The sequence below is a fragment of the Mustela erminea genome, chromosome 2 (genome assembly GCF_009829155.1).
Source record: "Mustela erminea isolate mMusErm1 chromosome 2, mMusErm1.Pri, whole genome shotgun sequence".
Lineage (NCBI taxonomy): Eukaryota > Metazoa > Chordata > Mammalia > Carnivora > Mustelidae > Mustela > Mustela erminea.
In genome coordinates, this window is record NC_045615.1 from 14940897 (window position 1) to 14963239 (window position 22343).

The 22343-nt window shown below is 44.7% G+C and overlaps 1 protein-coding gene across 3 annotated transcripts in view; it reads left to right on the forward strand.

The window, feature by feature from the left end:
* The window catches only part of INTS9 (integrator complex subunit 9), a 105358-nt gene extending 84220 nt beyond the window's left edge, over nucleotides 1-21138 (forward strand). The window contains exons 9-17 of one of the 3 annotated variants that reach the window (XM_032332298.1): nucleotides 309-420; nucleotides 2833-3013; nucleotides 6773-6833; nucleotides 10408-10579; nucleotides 13447-13571; nucleotides 15853-16020; nucleotides 18069-18167; nucleotides 19146-19283; nucleotides 20803-20979. In XM_032332298.1, the coding sequence (XP_032188189.1) occupies nucleotides 309-420; nucleotides 2833-3013; nucleotides 6773-6833; nucleotides 10408-10579; nucleotides 13447-13571; nucleotides 15853-16020; nucleotides 18069-18167; nucleotides 19146-19283; nucleotides 20803-20979 (1233 nt within the window). The other 2 variants (XM_032332299.1, XM_032332297.1) reach the window with 2 other exon arrangements.
* Nucleotides 21139-22343: the final 1205 nt, after the last annotated feature.

The window sequence follows — 22343 nt, forward strand, 5'->3', positions numbered from 1 at the left end:
AAAATTTATATGTGGTGAAACCCAAAGATCTTAAACATACAGTTCTGTGAATTTTCACATTATGTGATCATCACACCAGTCGAGACATGGAGCTCTTTTGTCCTTCTGTAAAGTTCCCTTGTCCCTCCATGGTCTGTCCTCATCCCCACTGGGCAACTGCTATTCACTGAACAGACTTCATTAGAGGAAGTAAGAGGACATGACGATGATTTGATCACAGAGCAATGACTATATTCTCTTTTCCCTTTACTACTTATACTTGCCATTTCTTTTTGAATTACTAAGCAGAGTTCTCTCTGGTGTTTCAGCCCATGGACCAAGCTTCTCTCAAAAACAGCGACGTTCTCATTCTGACAGGCCTGACCCAGATCCCCACCGCGAACCCGGATGGCATGGTGGGAGAGTTCTGCAGCAATCTGGGTATGTGGCTGGCTCGCACTGTGAATGGGATGAGGTGTTCTAGGTTTACTTTTTGGATACCTTGCTTCGGTAGTATGTGGTCCTTCCCTTCACAGTCACGCCCTCCGATGCCCCTCCAACCCCATTCAAAGCTTTTCTCCCCATCTGCTTCACCCGTCTTGCCTATCCTTCAAAGCTTGCTGTTGTCAGCAGAAGCAATTCTTAAGCAACATAAATCTGAAGAATGTCAGAATGACTGTCCTAAGAGTCAGTTCAAGTGCTTTATGCAACAAATACTCAACGTTCTCCCACTTGACTTACGTTGGAAAATTCTTATTTATTCTTCTTGCTTTGTGGTGGGATTTGGGGGCAGGACTGGCATTCATACAAGGTAGCAGCTGTCAAAAAAGGAAAGAATTGCATCTTTGCTTTGCAAATAATAGCACGGAAAAGACTGTAAATGCTTTGCATTCATAACAGCGAGACACTGAACAGATCATTTTTTTCCACCAATATTTGATTGGTATTATTTTTTTCTTTGAGAGAAGACTGAATTTGGGGGAGAGACCTGGGGGGTATTTGCTATCTAGAAGAAATATTTGTTTCTTTGGATATAATTGTTAGTAAAATCTAAAAATCCTGCCTTTCTTTATAGAAAAGTATGGGTTGCTTACTGTCTTAGCTTGGGCTGCTGTAACAAAACACCATAGAGTGGGTGCCTTGAACAATATTTATTTCTCATAGTTCTGGAGGCTGGAAGTCTGAGATCAGGTTGCCAGCATGTTCAGGCTCTGGTGAGGGCCGTCCTCCTGGCTTGTAGATGCCTACAAGAACTCAGTTGGCAGAGGGAAGCAACTCTCATGTCACTTCCTGTTCTTGTAAGGGAACCAGTCCCATCTTTAGAAGCTGTCCCCTCATGGCCTCATCTAAACCCAGTTATCTCCCAAAGCACCCACCCCCCAGTACCATCACATTGGGAGTTACAGCTTCACTATATGAATTTTAGGGGGACACAGACCTTCAGTCTATGACAGTTACCAAAGGGGTTACTGAGCTCAGACGGACCCCCCTAGCAACTGTAAGTGCTGTCACCTCTGCTCTGGGGAAAAGAAATGGTCATCATCTTACATTTACGTGAAAGGCAGTATCCCTTGACATTTCACTTGCCCATGCCAATCATCATAGTTCGTTGTTTGCTGATAGTAAACCAGACATAGTTTATTCTTCCTTGAAAAAATTATTGGACTTGTCTCAAATAGCATCTTTGATCTGTATGTTTGTTTATAATCTGGAATCATAGACTCAAAGAACTTTAGATCTGAAAGGAACCTTAAGCTAATCTACTGTTTTTCAAAGCCCACACTAACTACTTGCCTCAAGATCAGTGAGGCCACTTACTAAAGATGCAGTTTGGAGGCCCTGCCACAGATCTAGTAATTCTAGATTCTAGATCAGATTCTCTTGGGAGAGGAAAGACCCAGAAGAAAAGCTGCATTTTCAACATGTTCTCTGGCAATATTCATGTACACTAAAGCTTAAAGACCCCTGATCTAGTTCAGTCCTCTCATAACCAATCAGGAAACAGGCTCCACCAGGTATCAGTGGCTTACGTGAGATCCTATAGCTTATGACAAAGGTGGGAGTAGAGCCAGGCCTCTGGAGCCCTGACCACTTTCTCTCTCCATGCTACCATACTGTCATAATGGCAAGTCAACCAGTGCTCAGGGTACAGTGTTTGGGAGAGTGTGTGTGTCAAACATGGGAACGGAGGAGGATCCAATATACCAGAGGCTTCAATATCTGTACCCAAAAGTTATGTGTTTCAGTTTGTTTTGGAAACCAAACAAAAAACCAAGTTAGGAGAACTTTGATTTTTTTCTTTTTAGCCAGGTATAACTTCTAATATGATTATTCCCATAAGTTGCAGTTCCCCTATTGGCTAACTTCTTTTAAGTATTTAAAGTGTGAAGGATTTTCTTACAGATAACACATTAATGAAAGAAAATGCCACTAAAATGAGTCAAACGGAAAAACTTGGCCTATTTCCTTATAGGTCATTCAGCAGTGGTCAGACTGAACAGAGACAAATCCAGCAAAGTTTTGAGCAGGACCTAAAAAGAGAAGGAGCTTGGAGGGTTTCTCCTGAAGCTTGGCTGCCATTGGTAACCTTTAAAACCCAAACCCTTCACTGCACACCCTGTTCGCAGGGACTGAGATATCCAGTAAAAACCCAACTGCTGGTTAGCCTCTGTATTCTGCCACCCCCTTGCTGTTTCTCAAAAGCAGCAGATCATTATCCATGGGAAATGAATTATATGAACAGAAATAGGAAAATGAAAGAAATCCAAATATCATTATTTTAAAGTTTCCTTCTACCTTTATAAAACTATTCTTCTAATGCCCCTGTTTTCTCTCTGGCTTCAACTTTTCTAGCACTGACAGTCCGGAATGGAGGAAACGTGCTGGTGCCCTGCTACCCTTCTGGCGTGATCTATGACCTCCTGGAATGTCTGTATCAGTACATTGACTCAGCCGGCCTCTCCAATATTCCTTTCTACTTCATCTCCCCTGTGGCCAACAGTTCACTTGAGTTTTCTCAGATTTTTGCTGAATGGTATGTCAGTGTTCTCCATGACTCAGTACAAGAATAATAAGAATGAAAATGTAAAAAGTTTTTTTAATTAGAAAAAGAATAGAAATAGGTTTTTTTCCTCGCATTATTATGAGACTTTCGTTTTGTTATCTTTCTATGTCTGAGATGTGAAAATTGTATTAATGACAGCCAAGTCTGTTATATTGCTAGGATGTAGAAGAATAGTTATCAAGGAGAGAAGGATGAAAGACAAAGATTAAAGTCAGCCAGCTCTTTCAAAATCAGTGACAAAAATATTACGCATTTATCTTCTCACACGCTACCCTCTGCCTGTTACAAAGTGAAGTGAAGTGACACATTCTAGAAGCTCAAAAAAAGCCCAAGCTTATGTTGTCTGGAATTTACAACACCAGATCTTACAAGAAAGGCTGGATTTTTTTTTCATTTCAATAGCTTGATATTTGACAAAATTAAGTTTTACTACAGTAGGAAATTATTTGATTTAGTCCTAAGGTGGGTAAATGATTGTACAGGATGAAATTAGTGAACCCTTCCTGAATTATTTAGATGCACGTCTGAATCTAACTCACCTGGCCAAAAAAAGGACGGATGGGGAAAATACATAAACTTTTACAGTCGACCGAACAGTACCTTAGAGTGGAGTTTCTAGATGGGGGTATGACACATACTCCGGTGTATTTAATCCAATGTTGTGTGGGAGCCTAATAGACACAGTATTCTACTGAGTTCCTCATGAAAAAGGAATTTGTATGTCATTCTGTCGTAACTTGTTCCATGTACTGCCTCCCCCCACCTCCACCTTTTAAAAGGGTTTTTTTTTCCCCTCCCCTTTTAGTTGTAGTCAGGGTCCTTTTTTCTTTCACTCTATTCAGACAAGCTTCTCTATTCCCTGTGTGTGTTATTCATGTTTGTCCTTAGGACTGTCATTTTTATTGGTACCTATGGAATTTTATCCTTTTCTCCCCCAACATAGGAAGTTAATCTTGAATAATTAGCAGTCCACCCTAAGTATCACTTGTTCAGTTAGTCAGCATATACTGAATTTTCTCATCCAGATCTTTAATTAAAAACTCCAGGGCCAGCCCTGCGAGGCCCAGGGGCTGGTGTGCTCCGCCAGGCTTCCCCTCCCCCACTGTGTGCTGTTCTTGTCAAAATATCTAATGGGAGAGAAGGCAGGACCATGAGAATTAATATAGGTGGTTTTTGTGTTTCTGGGTCTTTTTATTTGTTCATTTCTAATACATGTGTAAATACATTTACTATAGGAAATAATATGGGTTACAGAGGAAAAAAACTGAACCCATAAGCCCACTCCAGAAGTAATATTACTGTTGGCAGTTTGATGGATTTTTTTTTTTCTTTCTATATGGGGGTCATGCTGATTATTTAATTTTGGATCCTACTTTTAAAAATTTTAATATGATATTTGAGCATTATAAAATGTTCGAGGGGCACCTGGGTGGCCCAGTGGGTTAAGCCTCTGCCTTCAGCTCAGGTCATGCTCCCGGGGTCCTGGGATCAAGCCCGACATAGGGCTCTCTGCTCAGCGGGGAGCCTGCTTCCTCCTCTCTCTCTCTCTCTCTCTCTCTCTCTCTGCCTGCCTCTCCACCTCCTTGTGATCTCTGTCAAATAAAAAATTAAAATCTTAAAAAAAATAAATAAAATAAAAAATAAAATGTTCAAGAACATAGTTTTTACATGACTGCATTATTATATCATTTGTACCTTATTTGTATATTGTATGATTTTCTTAACTGTTGTCTTACTATTGGACAGACAGGCTTTGCCCAGTTTTTTCCTTTTAGTAATAAATCTTCAGTTAATATCATTTTTATGTATAAATGACTGCATCTTCTGCTTAAGTCAATTACTAAATGTGAAATTACTAGAACAAAGATTATAAATATGTTTTAATGTTCATTATACAGATCTAAATGGCTTTCCAGAAAGGTTTTTGGCTTCTGTAAATTCTCCCTTTTTTTACATATTTAGAGGTGTTATACTTCTCTTACCAGTTTATCTAAACTCTGCTCTTTTGTTATATTTCTGCAGACATTTTTTTCCCATCTTCGCACTTTGGATTTTAAGGTCTTTGTTTTTTAAATAATAAAGTTGTGACTTTGGAATATTTTGAGGTTACAGAAAAGTTGCAGAGAGAGTGCAGAGAACTCCTGTATACCTTCTACTTAGCTTCTGCTAATTTTAACATCTTATGCAGCCATTTACACATGCCAAAACTAAGAAGTGGACATTAGCATATTATTATTAGGTGAACTCCAGTCTTTATTCAGATTGTACCAGTTTTTCCACTAATGTCTGTTTTCTGTCCCAGGATCTAGTCCAGGATACCACAAGGCATTTAGGTTTCTGTTTTTGATTCATTTCTTTTTTGTTTTTGACAGAAATATTTTGGTTTTCTATATTGATGCTAACTAATGCAGCATAATATCCATTGCAACAATCTAGGAAATCTTAATTAAAGATCTTATATTTGTCTCTCTTCCTGAGTTTGAGTTTTATCTTCCTGCTTAGAACTATATAATATAAAGTAACCCTCCACAAGTATCTTCCTCCAAAAAAGATATAAAGTGATTTTTTTAATCAAAATTAAAGAAAGGGAAGTGTAAGAAAAATTAAATAATAAATTGTATTAATGAAGTCAGTATAAAACCCAAACCTTGAAGTCCTAAACTACCCCCTACAAGTCATATCTGTTAGAACTGTTGAAATACTTTAATACTACTGTTTTAGTAAAATTCTCACAAATGGGCATTAACAAACATACATCACTACATATATTTTTTGGTAACATTTAAAAATGCCAAACCTATAGAACACCCATGGCTCTTAAGTTATCAGTTGTTAATTTTTGCTACAGTTGCTTTTTTCAGACATTTCCATATTTTAAGTGTCAGATCTATCCAAGAAAGGGCATAGTACCTAAAACATTCACAGTGTCTTCAGAGCTGAGATACTGCATTGCTCTCCAGTTTGAGTTACCAGTGCTGCTTAGTGGGTGTGCAAAACGACAAGTTGTATGTCTGAATAAAAGTCTGTCACTCTTTCCTTAAAAGCGATCACAAGTGCAATAGCAGTCTTTGAATTGGATCCTGGAACGGGAAAAGGACATAGTGGAAAAACTGGTAAAATCCAGACAAAATTGGAATGTAGTTGGTTGTAATGCACTAATATTAATTTTTTCATTCCCCAATTGGATCGTAGTTATGTAAGATGTTAACATGAAGGGGACACTGGGTACAGGGCACAAGGGAAGTCTGGACTGTCTTTGCAACTTTTCTGTGTAAATCTAAAACTATTGCAAAATTACAAGCTTACTTTTTAAGGCAAAAATATATTGAAGAATTTTAACAGTTAAAAAATGCACACAAGGGGCATCTGGGTGGCTCAGTGGGTCAAAGCCTCTGCCTTCAGCTCAGGTCATGATCCCAGGGTCCTAGGATCAAGCCCCGCATCAGGCTCTGCTCAGCAGGGAGTCTGCCTCCTCCTCTCTCTCTGCCTGCCTCTCTGCCTACTTGTGATCTCTATCAGTCAAATAAATAAATAAAATCTTTTAAAAATGCACACAAGACATTTATGTTCTGAATACTCTGTAAACGCTGACTTAGTCACAGTGAGATTGGCAAGCAGGAAGATTTTAAATAACCTTTAGTATTTAGTGTTTGCACTGCTACCACTAGGTGGCAACAGATGCCCTGGGCGCCCTACCTAACAGGCTCTTTTGCTTTTCCTCTTCAAAAGGCTTTGTCACAACAAACAGACTAAGGTGTATCTCCCGGAACCACCTTTTCCTCATGCAGAGGTAAGAAAATGGCATTATTGGGTCAGAGCAAAAAAAATTATAGATAAATAGTTCGAGATGGAGATAGGAGGTCAAGAGGTTTTAAAAAATCCTGAGGCACCTGGGTGGCTCAGTCAATTAATTAAATGTCTAACTCTTAATTTCAGCTCAGGTCATGAGACCTCTCTTTGGGTTCCATGCTGGGCATGAAGCGTGCTTAAGATGCTTTCTCTCCCTCTCTCTCTTCCCCTCTGTCTCCCTCTTTTTGTATATATCTCAAAATAAAAATTTTAAAATCCTTAACAGAAACTCATATAGCCCTTTGTTTCCCATTTAAGACGACAGAGAAGTACTCTAACTCAATATTCGCTACTTTCTCTTCTCATTAACACATTATAATACCAGTATGTGTCTGCAGTTCATAATTTACCTCTGTTCTTTGGTCCGGGTGAGGAATTTGATCTAACATCTACTGTTAACCTTTTTGCATAATGACAGATTTATTTATTGTCAGTCTTCTTTCCAGTTAGTTATGTTGATCGTAGATATGATGCTTTAATGATGAAAATAATAACATTTTAAGTTTTTGGAAAATAAAGGGTCAGAAGGAACAAACTTTCACTTCTAAGCCATAGGATGTAGCATATAGTGTGACTGCAGCGAGCAGTACTGTGGTCCGTGTCTAAATGTTGCTAAGGGAGCAGATAGTAGAAGGTCTCATCCCAGGAAAAAAAGTTTGTAACCACACATGGTGATGGGCTTTAACTAGGCTTACTGTGGTGATTTTTTACTGATAGATCAAATGCTGTACAGCTGAAACTAATACAACATTATATGTCTATTATACCTCAGTTTCTTAAAAATGGAAAAATCATACCTTTCTCGCAGAACAGATGAGTGTTTTTATATAAGTTTGTACCCAGTTTTGTTTTCATTATGTTTTTCACCAAATAGTGTATCTTGGACATTTTCTGTGTGCCTCACATCGTAATTATCGCTGCCTCATATCCCGGAGGCACATCATATGGGCATTCTATAATACACTTACCATTCTCTTAACTGTCTGACAAAAGAGTTATGCCCAGTTTTTTGTTATGTTTTTTAAAAGGTTGTTTAAATTGGTATAACCACTTTAGGAAACTGGCAGTTATCTGCTAAAGCTGAACACATAATGTATTCTCTGCCTCAGCAGTTTGATTCCTAATGTATAAACCAAAGAGAAATACGTAGATGTGTCACCAAAAGATGCACAGAAGTCTTGAGAGCTCTCTTAGGTGTAGTTCAGAAATACACTCAAGTCTGGTGGATTTTGTGGCATGTTCCCACAGTCTACTGTCTTACCCAATAAGAATGAACGAACTCCCAAGACACGCAATCATGTATACAGAGTTCACAGACACGGAGTGAAGTAAGTCAGACATAAGAGAGTAGGCACCATGTGATTTTCTTTATATATAAGTTCAAAAACACACAAAACTCATGAAGCCAGCACAGTGGTTACCCTGGAGGTAGATAGTAATTGGAAAAGGACAAAAGGGGATTTCTGAGAAAATTGCAATGAATATCCTGCTAGCTATTTTAAACTTAACAACTTGCACTATTCTTACTTATTCCTACTCCAGAGGACTTTAACGAACCAGAATCTTACATGGAAAATTCTGAAAAATTCCTTTTTCAGTCCACACACTCTGTTATAGGAGCCAAGGTATCTGCAGGCTCTGCCATTACCACAGTGAAATTCAGGCTAGAAATATGTAATGTCAGAAAATTAAGTGTGGCAAACATATTTTGTGGCAGATTTTCCCACTGAAAGTCTGTTTTTCTCCCCTCCTGTCAACAATTAGCCTTTCTTTGTTTTCTAAGAATGTTGCTATACATTCATACCCACATATGTCACAGAGGATCTTTGTCCCGTTTACAATTATGAAAAGACCATAGTGGCGTGAACAGGGTTCCTGAAGTGCACTTGCCAACATTAGGGCGTGATGGAGTTGACTCTGGGTACTGTGACCAATGCCCGTGCCCCCATGCAGTGCTGCCCTTAGTACTGATAAAAAAGAATTACAGAATTCCTCCCCTGCGGCTTCGTCGCCTGTACAGTTTAGACATTAAAGAAGTGCAGAGGTAATTCTGGATGGTCAAATGTAGCAAGTCTGCTGGAAAGGTAGATCCAGTTGGCAAAAAAAAAAAAAAAAAGAGAGAGAGAGAGAGATGAATTTATCTTAGTTCCTATGCATTGATCAGAAGAAAGAACTTCAGGAACTGTAGGTAATGACTAAAAAATGATTTAAGATATGTGCCAAGACCCACTGCTATTCTTAGAATCCCATTCATCTCCTTGACAGCAATGGATGCAGTAGGCTTAGTCTTTTAGACATCGCTTACCCTTATTTAACTGGGACAGGGAATAATTTTGGCTATAAATCGGTTATAAAAAGAATGTCAGTTTACTCACATACAACTTGGAAAGAAGGTGGGAATTCAGCATTTGCTCCATCTTTGCTATGTATAACCTATCCAACCTTGGATGCCTGGTTAGGATCTCTGGGGTAGTGTTGCAGTGCTACCAGTAAAAGCAGTCTCTCTGAATTAAAGGTTAAATCTTTAACGTTAAGAGAATTTGGCTTCCCTTTGGGGATTGTCCCATTGCGGCCACCCGTCAGTATTGGGACGACTTCAGATGGAGTTAGGGTTGTTGTCTGGGCTCCCCTCTTATGCATTGTGGCTTGCTTCAGGATTAAGTTGTGTCACAGACCATTTCTTTATCCATTAGACAATATCTCAGAGCAATACTCCCTTCGCCGTAGCTGGTTTTTAGGGCCTCTGAAGTCTGGATGTTTGCCAACTGGCCTTTCATTGCCAGAATGGGGGACGTGGGGGCAGGGCCGGGGCAGAAGGAAGAGCTTCTGAGCCATGTCACAAGATGCCATCTGTGGCTCTAACGGTCTGTGGTGTTGCCCTGGGTTGGGCATGACTTTGGGAGAATAGTGCCAGGTATTGTGCTGGAAGGGAGATTTTTTTGGTTCAGAACATACACTTTTAAGACAAGTTTGAGGCTGCGCATGGCAGCCACTTACCACAGCTTACCACAGCTCTCTGTGTCGTGAGCATGTCATATCTCCTAAATTTCTGAAAGCCAATTTGGCCTTTGTCTTTATTAAGTTGCTGCAGTAACTTTACAGCTGTAACTTCTCAAGAGGTGGTCCTTTGTGGGTAAATAATTTTTCTTGTGTGAGATGTTTATTGTTGACAGAACTTGGTGATCCACATGTTTTGGGAAAGTTATTTGTACTTCAAATAATACTTGGAACTTCTGGGGCCAGGGCTCACCGTGTCAGGAAGCTCTAAAGGCGGACTTAGACTACATCAGGCCTTAACAGCCTGAACAAAAGTATCCCCTGAGTATGTTAATACGTACCAGAAAGTCTCATCTGTCCAGAAAGTCACCTTGTAGATAGAAAATCTCCGTTTTCGGCAAATATTAACCAGATTATGTGTATTTTTAATTTCCTTCTCCCTCTCGCATGCTGTGTGGTTCTTCCCTCTGGCTGCACAGGCTAACGTCTCTTCATGTGCTTCTCTGTGCATCTTGCAGCTCATTCAAACCAACAAGTTGAAGCACTACCCCAGCCTCCACGGAGACTTCAGCAGTGATTTCCGCCAGCCGTGTGTGGTGTTCACTGGGCACCCCTCCCTCCGGTTTGGGGACGTAGTCCACTTCATGGAGCTCTGGGGGAAATCTAGTCTCAACACTGTCATATTTACAGGTAAACAAACAAAACCTTGCCCTTTCCACTAAGACCGTCACTCAGAGCACCAACCAGGTGGAGACCAAGGGACGAATTTTACAGTCAGACCGAAATATGAACAACACATCTGTCGTAAATACCCAAGGGTGAAGAAACCATGGGGAAAGAGTAAGAATAGAGCAAGATGGACTGTGAGGAAACTACCGGGCAAAGCTTTCATAGCGGTTTTGAGAGATTTTTGCCCGGAGGCAGATTCCTCATGACTGCTTTTGCAATGATTTTGTGTGCTGTTTCAAGAATGGCAGTAATTCTAGGAACCACTTTTGTTTTACCCTTTAGGAATTATTCCCTGAATTGGGTCTTTCACCTTTGGCTATAGTTTTCTCTGGCTTCCAGTTTTCCTTCTGGAGACAGACCCCTCAGAGTAGAGCAGATCCTTTCATGAGGTCAGGCCAGGGGTTTTACCTTAATCGCTACATTATCTTATCAATTTTAGGTCTTCAGTCAGAAATCTTATGGGCAGTGAAGTAAAAAACCTTGATCCAAATCTGGTCCGAAGGACTATAACTTAAGCCAAGTTACCCCATGTCTCTGAGCCTCATTCTTCTTCGTTACCAAATGGGGTTAATTGCTGGCTCCTTCCTTGAGTATCTCTGTGCATTTAGTGTAATGTTTAAAACTTCATACAGTGCCTGGCACATAAAAGCTTTTGAGAAAGTTATCAGTTGACTTCTTTCTCATTGCTTTTAAGACTTGAATGATGGAAAAGAATCTACTCCATCCCCAAAGCTTCAGGACCAGGGACCCCAGGCCCTTCCCTGTGTTCAGCCTGTTGGTGAGAGTGTCAGAGGCCTCCACCACAGCAGTAGTCAGACAGAGTTGGCTTAATGACTCGGTTGCAAGTGGTAAGGACGCACAAACCATGGGGAAGTGGAAGGCATCTCAGAATATGTTGAACTTAATGGATTTGGGCTTATGTTGGGTGATTTTGAAGTGGGTTCGTGGCTGTGGGACATTGCGCTGGATTAGCTGTTGTCAAGAAACAGGAGTGGTTATATTACTGAGTATCTTAATAATTCTTATCTAGAAGGCAAGAAGAATGGAGCTAGGAGAGGGTAATGTTTGCTCATTTTGTGGTGTGAACAGTGTTGTGGTTTTGTGTTCAGACATGATTACAGAGGGGTTCTTGTTTTTTGTTTTGATCCATTCTGGTCACCGAGTGGTCATGTCTTGTGTTAGTGTTCTGTGAAATTGTGTATGTCCAACAGGAGAGCACCGTGGCCTATCCATGAGTGGCCAGGCTGGCTCTGGCTATCACCGAGGCCTAATGGAAAGTGCCCAGATTGCTGGGGCTGCTTCTCTCTTTCCCAAGAGGAAGTCAGGCCACAAGACTTGATTCACGGTACCCAGAACCTCACTGTTGCCAAGTTTTGCTAAGCAGGAGGTGATCTGGAGAGCATTGTCTGTAGTAGGACCAAAGGTGGTGTCTCCTATTCTTTTTGAGGAGTTGTTAACCCTGATGCAGTAGTTGGTACAGTGTTTACATAGGTGCAGTTAGACGATTGTGGATGTTTGGTAGACATCTACAATGTCTATGGTAGACGTTTTCCTTTAGCCAGTTAAGAAGAAATCAGAGGCTGTGTGATGGTCCATAACCATCCTGGATAATGAATTTAAATCCCAGCAGGTTTTGAGGGGCTTTCAGAACAGGAGTTAGGTCATTTGTGAGGTTAGGTAGTGTCAGAGAAGCGTCTCAGACCACTCTTTCGGGTCATATTACAGCTATTGCACAGTTGAAGCTTACTTAGTCCACGTCAAAAAGGTGTCTGTCATCTCTCCCAGATGCTTGCCTCCTTTGGGGGTGTTCTTCTTGGGGAAAAAGGAGCCACTGGAGGGGGAGTAATTTAAAAATCTGGAAGTTCCATCAGTTTTCCCAAATGCACTGGATAAGTTAGTGGGACAGTGGTGAGTGTAAGCCTGAAGGCTCTAAGAAGTGATGTCCTCGTGGGGCCACAGGCTGTTGGGAATCTTTTAAGTATTATTTTTCACACCAGAAATGTGCCAGTTCTTCTGGCTCAGGGTGGTCCGCCTCCTTGAGTGGGTAGACCATCCCTCCAAGCAGCCTGCGGGGAATGCTGCTGGAGGGAACAGACGGGCCATTAGGGCAGATGTGGTTCCCAGTCATGCTGTCACCGGCTTTGCTGATGGGAGTACAGCAGCGGCAGCAGAAGTGTCTGGTGACATGGAGCCAGGGTCCTTTTCTTTTCTTCTTGCGGCATCCTCTCAAGTAGGTGGTGTGTGGTTTGTCTCATACCTGCGTGTTAACTCTGAGCACTCAATTCGAGTGGCCTGCACCAGATTTCCCCACTGTGAGGTCACTGTTTTATATGTAATAATTATCTTGGGGAGCTGGGGGAGGGACTTCCCCAAACTTTTCTCTAATTTTTTAGCATCTATTGATGATCCTAGTCAGAAAAAATTATTACTGTGATGGTTGCCAAATGATGATTTTTTTTTTTAACCTTTACTGTTCCTGTTACATTTATTTGGCATTCTTTCGTAAAGGGGTTTTCTTCCTCCCCCATTTACTTATTTAACCCTTGTTTATCTCCTCGGTCTCTCCATGTTGAAACCTTGAGCTCACACCCATACCTCCAATCCCACATCTACTCTGTACTATTCACTCTGGCCTCTCCTTGCCCTTAGTTGTAGATTCCTCCTCCCCAGTGATAAGGAATCTGGTCCCCCCAGCCTCGGACACATACACTGCCTCACCCTCCCACTGGTGCAGCCATCTGCTCACTCTTGACCACACCAGCCGCCTCCTCACTTGGCAGCAGCTCCGTTGCGTGCATCTCAAATTTTGGTTCTTGTGCTCTCATTAGAACCTGATTTCTCCTACCTGGAAGCACTGGCTCCCTACCAGCCCTTGGCCATGAAATGCATTTACTGCCCCATTGATACACGGCTGAACTTCATCCAGGTGTCCAAGCTGCTTAAAGAAGTCCAGGTAAGGAAGGGAAGTGCAGTGTCTCCGCAGCCCTGTCACCGCTGGGGTGTTCGCGGGCTGCGGGCAGAGGGCCGGCTGCATTTCTCGCCTCGCTTACTTCCCGTGTGTCCACAGCATGCTGACGCATGCGCCTTAGTTACCCTTCACAGTACTGAGCTTGACACCTGGAAAGTCCTTTCCGTTCTAAAGAAGTCAAAAGTGGAAGGAAAAGAAAGCATAAACAGTCTATTTTGATGAGGACCACCTGTGTCTGGTTAAAAGCAAATTGCCCCCTCTCCCACCAGAAAAGTTATTCTGGAAAACTACTCATTGAGCCAAAAGACAGTTTAGCTGAAACCTGGGCTGGGCCCTGGGCCACATGTGGATGAGCAGCACACGCAGAGTTACTGTGCCTTTTTTTTTTTTTTAAAGATTTTATTTATTTATTTGACAGACAGAGATCACAAGTAGGCAAGAGAGAGAGAGGAGGAAGCAGGCTCCCTGCCAAGCAGAGAGCCCGATGCGGGACTCAATCCCAGGACCCTGGGATCATGACATGAGCCGAAGGCAGAGGCTTTAAACCCAATGAGCCACCCAGGTGCCCCTCTTTTTTTTTTTTTTTTTTAAGATTTTATTTGACAGAGATCACAAGTAGGCAGAGAGAGAGAGGAGGAAGCAGGTCCCCTGCTGAGCAGAGAGCCTGATGCGGGGCTCGATCCCAGAAGCCTGAGATCATGACCTGAGCTGAAGGCAGAGGCTTAACCCACTGAGCCACCCAGGCACCCCTACTCTGCTTTTTTAATGAGAGGTTTCTTTTGGTTTGGCTTCTGTTGCATTTGTTTGTTTTTTTCCTTTTGCACTTTCTGCCATAGGAGAAAGCCAGAAGTAGTTGGGTAAAGGCGTGGGTGAAAGGAAGGCCATCCAGCGGGAGAATGGAGAGGGAGAGTGGGGAATAGAAGTCACCCCACTGGACAGCACATCTGACAGTGGGCACGGGGAGGCTGCTCGGGAATGGCCCAGGAGCGAGGCCAGAGGAAGAGTTCTCATTCCCCATTGCTTTGGGAGCTCAAAGGAGCACCATGGGGCCTTGGCACATCTCAGGTCAGAAGTGTGCTTTTCTCCTCTGAGAATTTTTGACCTCAGGATGGGAGGCAGTAACACAGAACTCTGAGGAAGGCTAGTGAGTAATGGGAAACTCAGGAGCCTTAGGAATGCAGAGAACATGGCTGACGGTGATGGCTCACTTGCCAGCCCCACAGGAGGGAAGATGGGCTTTCTCTAGACATGATTCGAGCAGTAGATGAGCTGGGGCAGGTTTGGCAATTCGCTCCCCCACCGTGTACGTATTGGCATATGGGCAGACATGGTTAAGAGCCTATTGTTTTCATCACTAACTGTTCCCTACAGCAGTGCTGTGCTCTGTGCTCGTGGAGCCCTGGCAGCACAGGACAGTGGGGACAGGAGGCCACCTCGTCTCCACTGTGGGAGGGGGAAAGCTGGCTGGAGGCCTCAGGCTGGGACCTCGCAGTCAGGTGGCTCTGAGAGGAGTTACAGGATACCACCCAGGTCAGGAAGAGGACAAGTCTGAGCCCAACAGAACAAGCGCTCCTTTGAATGCATCTGGTGGGCCTGCTGGAAGGCCTCCCTCCAGGAACTGGAGGTGAACTCCAGGCTCTTCAGTAAAAGCAGTGGCAGTACAATAACTCAGGGCCCCTGGGATCAGTTTTCAGTTGTGTGGTATTTGTCCCAAGTAGATGCTGGTTTACTACTTCTGTCTCTCAAAGTAACAAAGAGGGACATTTTGTAAACAAGCTCTGAGTCAGTCTGTCCTACACAATTGAGAATGTGATCTGAGCAGTGCCCACTGCAAAAAAAGAGCAGACCTGCCGATACTGGAAAAAAGCCCAACCCCAGAACACCAGACTAGCACGACAGTCGGTAGTTCCTGCCCACTGGCCTCCAGCTGTGTCCACCAGTCAGTGATGGTAGGTGTGATGAGAAGACTATGCCCTCCAGGGGCTTAAGGACCAGCTGAGAGCAGACCCCTGGAAGTCACTGTCAAAGTGACTTAAAAAGAATCAAAAACAAATGCAAATAGAGGCAGTGGATCCCCACTAGTCCACGTGGCTAGCAGTTGAGGGCTTTGCCTTGAAATTTTTATTCTTTGCCCGCACGGCACTCACCTCTCCTGCTTCCCATTACTCGGGTTTGAGAGGAGGAGAGAGAGGTCAGATGGCCTGAAAGTGGTGAGGCTGAGCGTGCATGCTCGAGGCCTCACCCCGCCCCATCCCCTGGGTTCCAGCCGCTCCACGTGGTGTGCCCCGAGCAGTACACACAGCCACCACCTGCGCAGTCCCACCGGATGGACTTGATGATCGACTGCCAGCCGCCCGCCATGTCTTACCGGCGGGCCGAGGTCCTCGCCTTGCCTTTCAAGCGTCGCTACGAGAAGATCGAAATCATGCCAGAGGTGAGCCATTCTCTCTCTCATGGTCAAACCCAGGCTTTCCACGTGAGTCTTAGAAAGAGGACTGTCCCAGAAGTGGCTGTCTTCTGGCCAAAGAATGCAGATCCTTTAAGTGAGGACCTGGGAACGGAGCCTTCCCAGGGATCTCTGGGATCTTCAGAGCCTTCTCATTTTTTGGGTAGTGAAGTAACTGCTGTTTACATCACAAGTACATCATAACTATGCCTTCAGGGGTGGGCAGTTGTGATTTCTGCCCTTTCTGTAGTATAAATCATGCTATAGTACACACAGTACCGGCATGTAGTATAAATCAGAACCATCCGTTTACAGAAATCCTTGTCCATGTGTGGAATATAGAGAGCTAAAAGCATCATTGAGTTTTGCCGGGAGAGGCCTGCATGAGATACAGGGGTTAAAAGTCTCACCATTCTTCAGGTTTCGCTACTACTAAAGAATGCTTATTTCCATCCCAAATGAGAGTGTGTCCTCTGCAGCTTCCTTCTAATCCTCCTCCTTCGTCCCTGTAAGTGCAGGAGGGGAGACCTGATGTGCCAGCCCTCGTGGATGCATTCTGGTGGGAAAACTCTGGTCTCTGGCGGCAAGGGACACGTCTCCAGCTCGCAGACATGTGTGAACTGAGGGGTGGTTGTTGTGGGCTCCGGGTAGACGTCCCTCATGGCACAACAGAGTCTTAGATTTTGCTCACGGCGCTGCCACGGTTCCCTCAATGCCATCCCCAAACCTCCCAGACGAGTGCCACCAGGCAGCCTGACCTGTGGGGGGAGTAAGTGCGGTGTAGGAAGGAAAAGGCTGTGTACGGACAGGCATTGTCAGGAACCCTGAGCAGACATGGGTCGCCCCGGGGGAAGCATTTCACACTCGTGCCGTGTGTGTTTCCTTATTTCATGAAGCAGTCCTCATTCCTTTTAAATATCCTAAGTGGCTTCCTCTGTCCATGGGATATTGATCTTCATATTTACGTAAATGACATTTTGCATATTTATTCACTTTTGCTTTTACATAAAGGAGTCTTGGACAGATCAGGGTCTACATGTGTCAGAGCAATAGTCAACTAAACCCCGGAGCGAGGGCTTGTCACGGGATCACACATCGCTGCCGGTAGTGGAGTCGGGGAGCTCCAGAGCGTCAGACTCAGATGGTAGGGAAAGACATGGCCCCCTAGGTAAAGGCTGGGTGTTCCACTTTGGGAGAAGTCAGATTTCCAGGAATTAGCTCACTCAGTCCAAATGCTGCTGTCCCTGTCCTTCCTGCCTGACTAGTCACCTGGTGTTATGAGGACAGAGGCAGAGGCCATTGTGGAAAGTCAGCACCTGTTAGGTATTCAGAGTAAGAAGAAGCCCTTAGCAGTTTCCAAGAGATCCTACTCAAGTGTCAGGAGTGGTCTGGAAGCCACCCAAAAGGTGGGTTGTGGCGGTTCAGGTGATGAGCCCGTGGCAGGATGTTGGCGGTGCATAATTTGGAGGTTGACTAATAACAAAAGGGCAAAGCAGAAGGGTCAGCACCCTAGGGTCCCAGTGTGTGATGGCACAGGCTTACATGAGGTACCTGCTGAGAGTTGTGGGCCACCGCCAGGAAGAGCGCCCCAGACAGGCTCAAGCTCATTCTCCTCCTCTTCTCAGCCCAGTTTACCCGCCACCGACACCCCCTTCTCTCTGTTTCTCTTACCTCCATTCTTTCTTGTGATGGTTGTATTATTTGTATATGTGATATATTTTTGATTGAAGGTATTTTTAAGTTTTTTTACCTTCTTACTTCCTTAAAATTATGTGTTATTTTAGACTGCAATGATATAAACAAAAGATAAAAGAAAGTGAGGAATGGCAGTTACAAAGACTCAGCTTCCCTGCGCCATACGCCGCACCCTTCCCTCCAGGCTGTGAGGGAGCTGGTGGCTGTGGAAAGCTGGCCATGGCCGTCACCGGCCATCCGTGAGCTCAGTGTGGCCTCCTGGTCCTGACTTGGGATGGCGCAGCTGCAGCACCTGGTCCCACACATGTAGGGGAGCCCAGCTGACACCTGTTTGCTTCCAGCTCGCAGATGCGCTGGTGCCCATGGAGATTAAACCTGGCATTTCCTTGGCGACCGTCTCGGCTGTGCTGCACACGAAAGATAACAAGCACGTCCTTCAGGTATGGGGGTAGGTGGGCTGGGCTTGCACCCCCGAGTTGCCACTGGGGCTTGTGAAGACGAGGAACCCCCCAGGCCGCCCCCATCAGTGGTCCTAGCACTCCCACCAGCACAAGTCAGAGACCAGACTCTTAATGGATTGGATTGAAACAGAGAAGACATTGATATAAATTCTTCCCTACTTATCTCTCTGGCCACATGCCTCAGAGAGAGAAGCGGGAAGAGCAGCTATTATTCATGGAGCTGGGGCCGCACTGCATCCTAAGTGCCTGGCGTCTCTCAGCGCACCTGCAGGCGCCTTTGCTAGACCTGCAGTGCAGAGTGCGGGGAGCCCCCAGAGCAGCAGGGAAACCCACCCCAGGCAGCAGCTGGGCACCTGTGAGCCACGTGCCGCAGGGCCTTGTCCCCGGCACCTCGTGCCCCAGTTCACCGTGTGTTTACTGCCTCATGGCATGGCTCTGTGAGCCCTTGTCCTCACCCCCCCTTCTCAAGAAAGACTCCTTTCAGACTTGGACTGTGCTGCCACATAAAACATGCGAGCTCCTTGCCGTGAGCATTTCTCACCTTCCCACATTATCCTCACCAGACTCGGTTACCGCCGCTCTGTAGGCAGTTTCTCTGACCTTTTACCCCGTCATTCTGGGTTAATCCCCCACGATGGGTGGCCTGGGCCACCGCGCTACTGCTACCCGAGCAGCTGCCAACACAGTTTCTCATTTGAAGAATTTAATTGAAAAATACCGAAGTGAATCCTTTAAAACTTAAAAATGAGTCTTGATCAAAGGAAGATCTCTGCCAAAAAAGTCCCAATGCTGTGTGGATACTGGGTGTTAGCTTATGTTGGGAGAGCCCCAGCTGGCGCGGGGCCCTGGGTGGGACCGACAGACAAGCTCGTGCTGTGGCCCCACAACGGCCTCTGCGCTCGGCCTCTGCGCTCTGCTCTCGGTGCTTGACGAGACCCGCCCGGTGTCCTGCTCTAGCCCCCACCCAGGCCGGCCCAGCCCAGCGGCGGTAAGAAGAGAAAGCGGGCGAGCGAGGATATCCCGGACTGCAAAGTGCTGAAGCCCCTGCTGAGCGGCTCAATCCCCGTGGAGCAGTTTGTGCAGACACTGGAGAAGGTGAGCGCTGCCCCGGCTGCAGCACCGCGGCCTCCCCACTCTTCGCTCACCTCAAGGAACGCCATGTCGCTGCTTTTTTCTCCAGCTACACTTCTGAGCTGCTGTCCCTGTAGTATCTGCTTGAGTCAGGATCAGGGCAGAAGACAGAACCGGGGGAGGGTCCCAGAGAGTTGGGAGAAGACCATGCTCTTCTTCCCTGTAGGTCCCCCCATTTCTTCTCTGCCAGCCCCTTCCTGTCAGACTCAGGCCACAAGAAGACTACCTCACCACACCCCGTTTCTTGTGGGAACTAGACCAAGCGAGCCCTTCAGAAACTTAGATGCGACCAGTGGGTGAAGTGGGAAGGCCAGATAAAGGAAACTTTGTAAGTCTGCTCCTTAGAGACTTACTTTTCAAGAAGCCCCTTGCTGATCAGAGCGCCAGCATGGATGCTGGCCGTGTCACAAGAGACGAGAGGCTTATACTGGGGGGCGGCGAGGGCAGAGGCACCCATGTGTTCAGGTCCCTGGCAGAGGGAGAAGCAGGGCCAGCAACTCCCAGATGGGTGGGACGAGACGGAAGAAGTCGGTGGTCCTCGGGAGGACCCTGGCCCCTCCCCGAATCAGCAGCCAGCCATCAGTGGTTTAATTTTTCCCTGAAGGGAAGACTGTGGCCAAGTTGTGCAGCCGTGCTAGCCCCTGAGCCGGGGAGTGACTGCTTCCTCCCGACCTTGTGCTCCTCCGGCCCCTATTGGTAGGACTCAGCTTGACCTGTTTTTTAAAAGCCTAAAACAGCTTCCTTTCCCAGAAGCACCTTCACTTGGTTCTGCCTGGCTCGTGTAGAACTTGACCCTTAGGGTCTGCCCCAACCTGCACATGAACTTTCTGGAACTAAGGGGAGAGATTCTCCCTAGCCCATATTCTTTACCTATCCTGTGTCCTTTTCAGGCAAATCAGTGTTATTTCTCCTTTTCCTCTTCTCAACTTTATGTGTGATATGTAAGAAAATTCTATAACTCACGTTAAGGTAGTTAAAGAAGGATTTGCTGTCCTGCCTTGTCTCATTCTCCCTTGAGAAGGATTTGCCAGATCACAAGGCTATTGATATCTTGCTTTTAGGAATGGCATTTTTCTGGGATGGGGTGAAGCTTTATTTTAATCAGGAGCCTTTGGCTGGTGATGGATAGCCCAGCACCCCAGACTCCTGAACCCAGGCGCTTGGATGTGCTCCTCAGATAACTCAAAAGCTTAAGCGGATTACAGAAATTTTGTTGTTTTGCATGAGAATTGGCATGTTTGGAGGCTTCTTTTAAAGTGTACGAAGCTGTTTTTTAATTCTGTTGCTGTAGGAGATCTTATGACAAGTCTGAAGAATTGTATTGGGAGCATCAAAAATGACAGTTTCTAGAATGTTCAGTTTGGCCAAGCCTAGGAAGTATCCTTTCTTAAAACCATCAGTTGCTGCAATATCCTCTGCCTTTCAGTCAGCCTCTTGTTTTCAGAGTACCCATCATCTGCTTTCTCTTCTTCTTTTGGAGCAGCATGGCTTCAGCGATATTAAGGTGGAAGACACAGCAAAGGGCCATATTGTCCTACTCCAGGAAGCCGAGACACTCATCCAGATTGAGGAAGATTCGACTCATATCATTTGTGATAATGATGAGATGCTCAGGGTACGACTGCGGGACCTCGTTCTCAAATTCCTACAGAAGTTCTAAAAGGAAGGTCTAAAAGGAACATCTAAGCCGTTTCTACTTCACCGAAATCCTGCAGTCCTCTGCTGGGGCTGCCGGCACAAACTGAAGAAGAGCATCATAAAAAGTTGGCCGTGGCTTGGTGGTGTTCTCTGGCTTAAGGAATAAAGAAGTAGCCCTTGAGGGACCTGATTGTCAGCAGTTACAGCCAGAAGCTCCTGGGCTGGATTTCCACTCTGTTTTGGGCAAGAACTTTTGCTTTAAACTTGAACTCATTCTCTTCCCAATTTTGCCTCTCTTGGGTGGCCAGGATGGTAAGGCAGCAAGCTAAAACATAATGTAAGTGGAACAGATGCAGTTTCCAAGAGGTTAATGGTGGAAGGGGAGGTAAAAAATGATTGACTTAGCAGTCTTCATTTTTCATGGTTTCATAGGCCTTGGGCAGGAGGAACAAATCGTTGCTTGTGTTTTATTTACTTGTCTACAGTGCTACACCTATGAAGAAAGATGATTTAAAAAATTTTGGTATAATGAACCATCTATATGTATTTTATACTGTGAGCCCATTTTGTTAATAAAACTTATTTTTTTATAGAAGTACATGTGCTCTGTTGAACCTAAAATGTACACATTGATTTAGTATCTGAAAAAATAACTATACAGAACAGCATAAATTGTGAAAATAATAATAACCATAATAATAATAATAAATAATAAATAAATAAATAATAAAAATAAATAATAAATAATAATAACCATAATGGGGCACCTGGGTGGCTCAGTTGGTTAAGCATCTGACTCTTAATCTCAGGGTCGTAAGTTCAAGCCCCATATAGGGCTCCATGCTGGGCGTGGAATCTACTTAAAAAAATACCATAGCATGGGGCACCTGGGTGGCTCAGTGGTTAAGCGTCTGCCTTTGGCTCAGCTCACAGTCCCAAGGTCCTGGAATCAAGGCCCACATCGGGCTCCCTGCTCAGCGGGAAGCCTGCTTCTTGCTCTCCCATGCCCCCTGTTTATGTTCCCTCTCTCAGTGTGTCTCTCTCTGTCAAATAAATAAAATCTTTTTAAAAAAAAAATGTCATAGCAAATTTTAGTTTGGTGTGTGCAAGCATATAACCCAACATTATTTAGAAAAATCAGATATATGTTTCCTAAATTGTATGAAAAGTTGCCTAACTTTATCTGAGCTGTGTCTGTATATAAAACAACACAGGGGCACTTGGGTGGCTCAGTCTCTTAGGCATCCAGCGCTTGATTTTGGCTCAGGTCATGATCTCAGCACCCTGAGATCTAGCCCTTTGTCGGGTTCCATGCTCAGCACAGAGTCTGTGTGTCCCTCTCCCTTCGCCCTACCCCATCCCTGCTAGTGCACTCTCAAATAAACA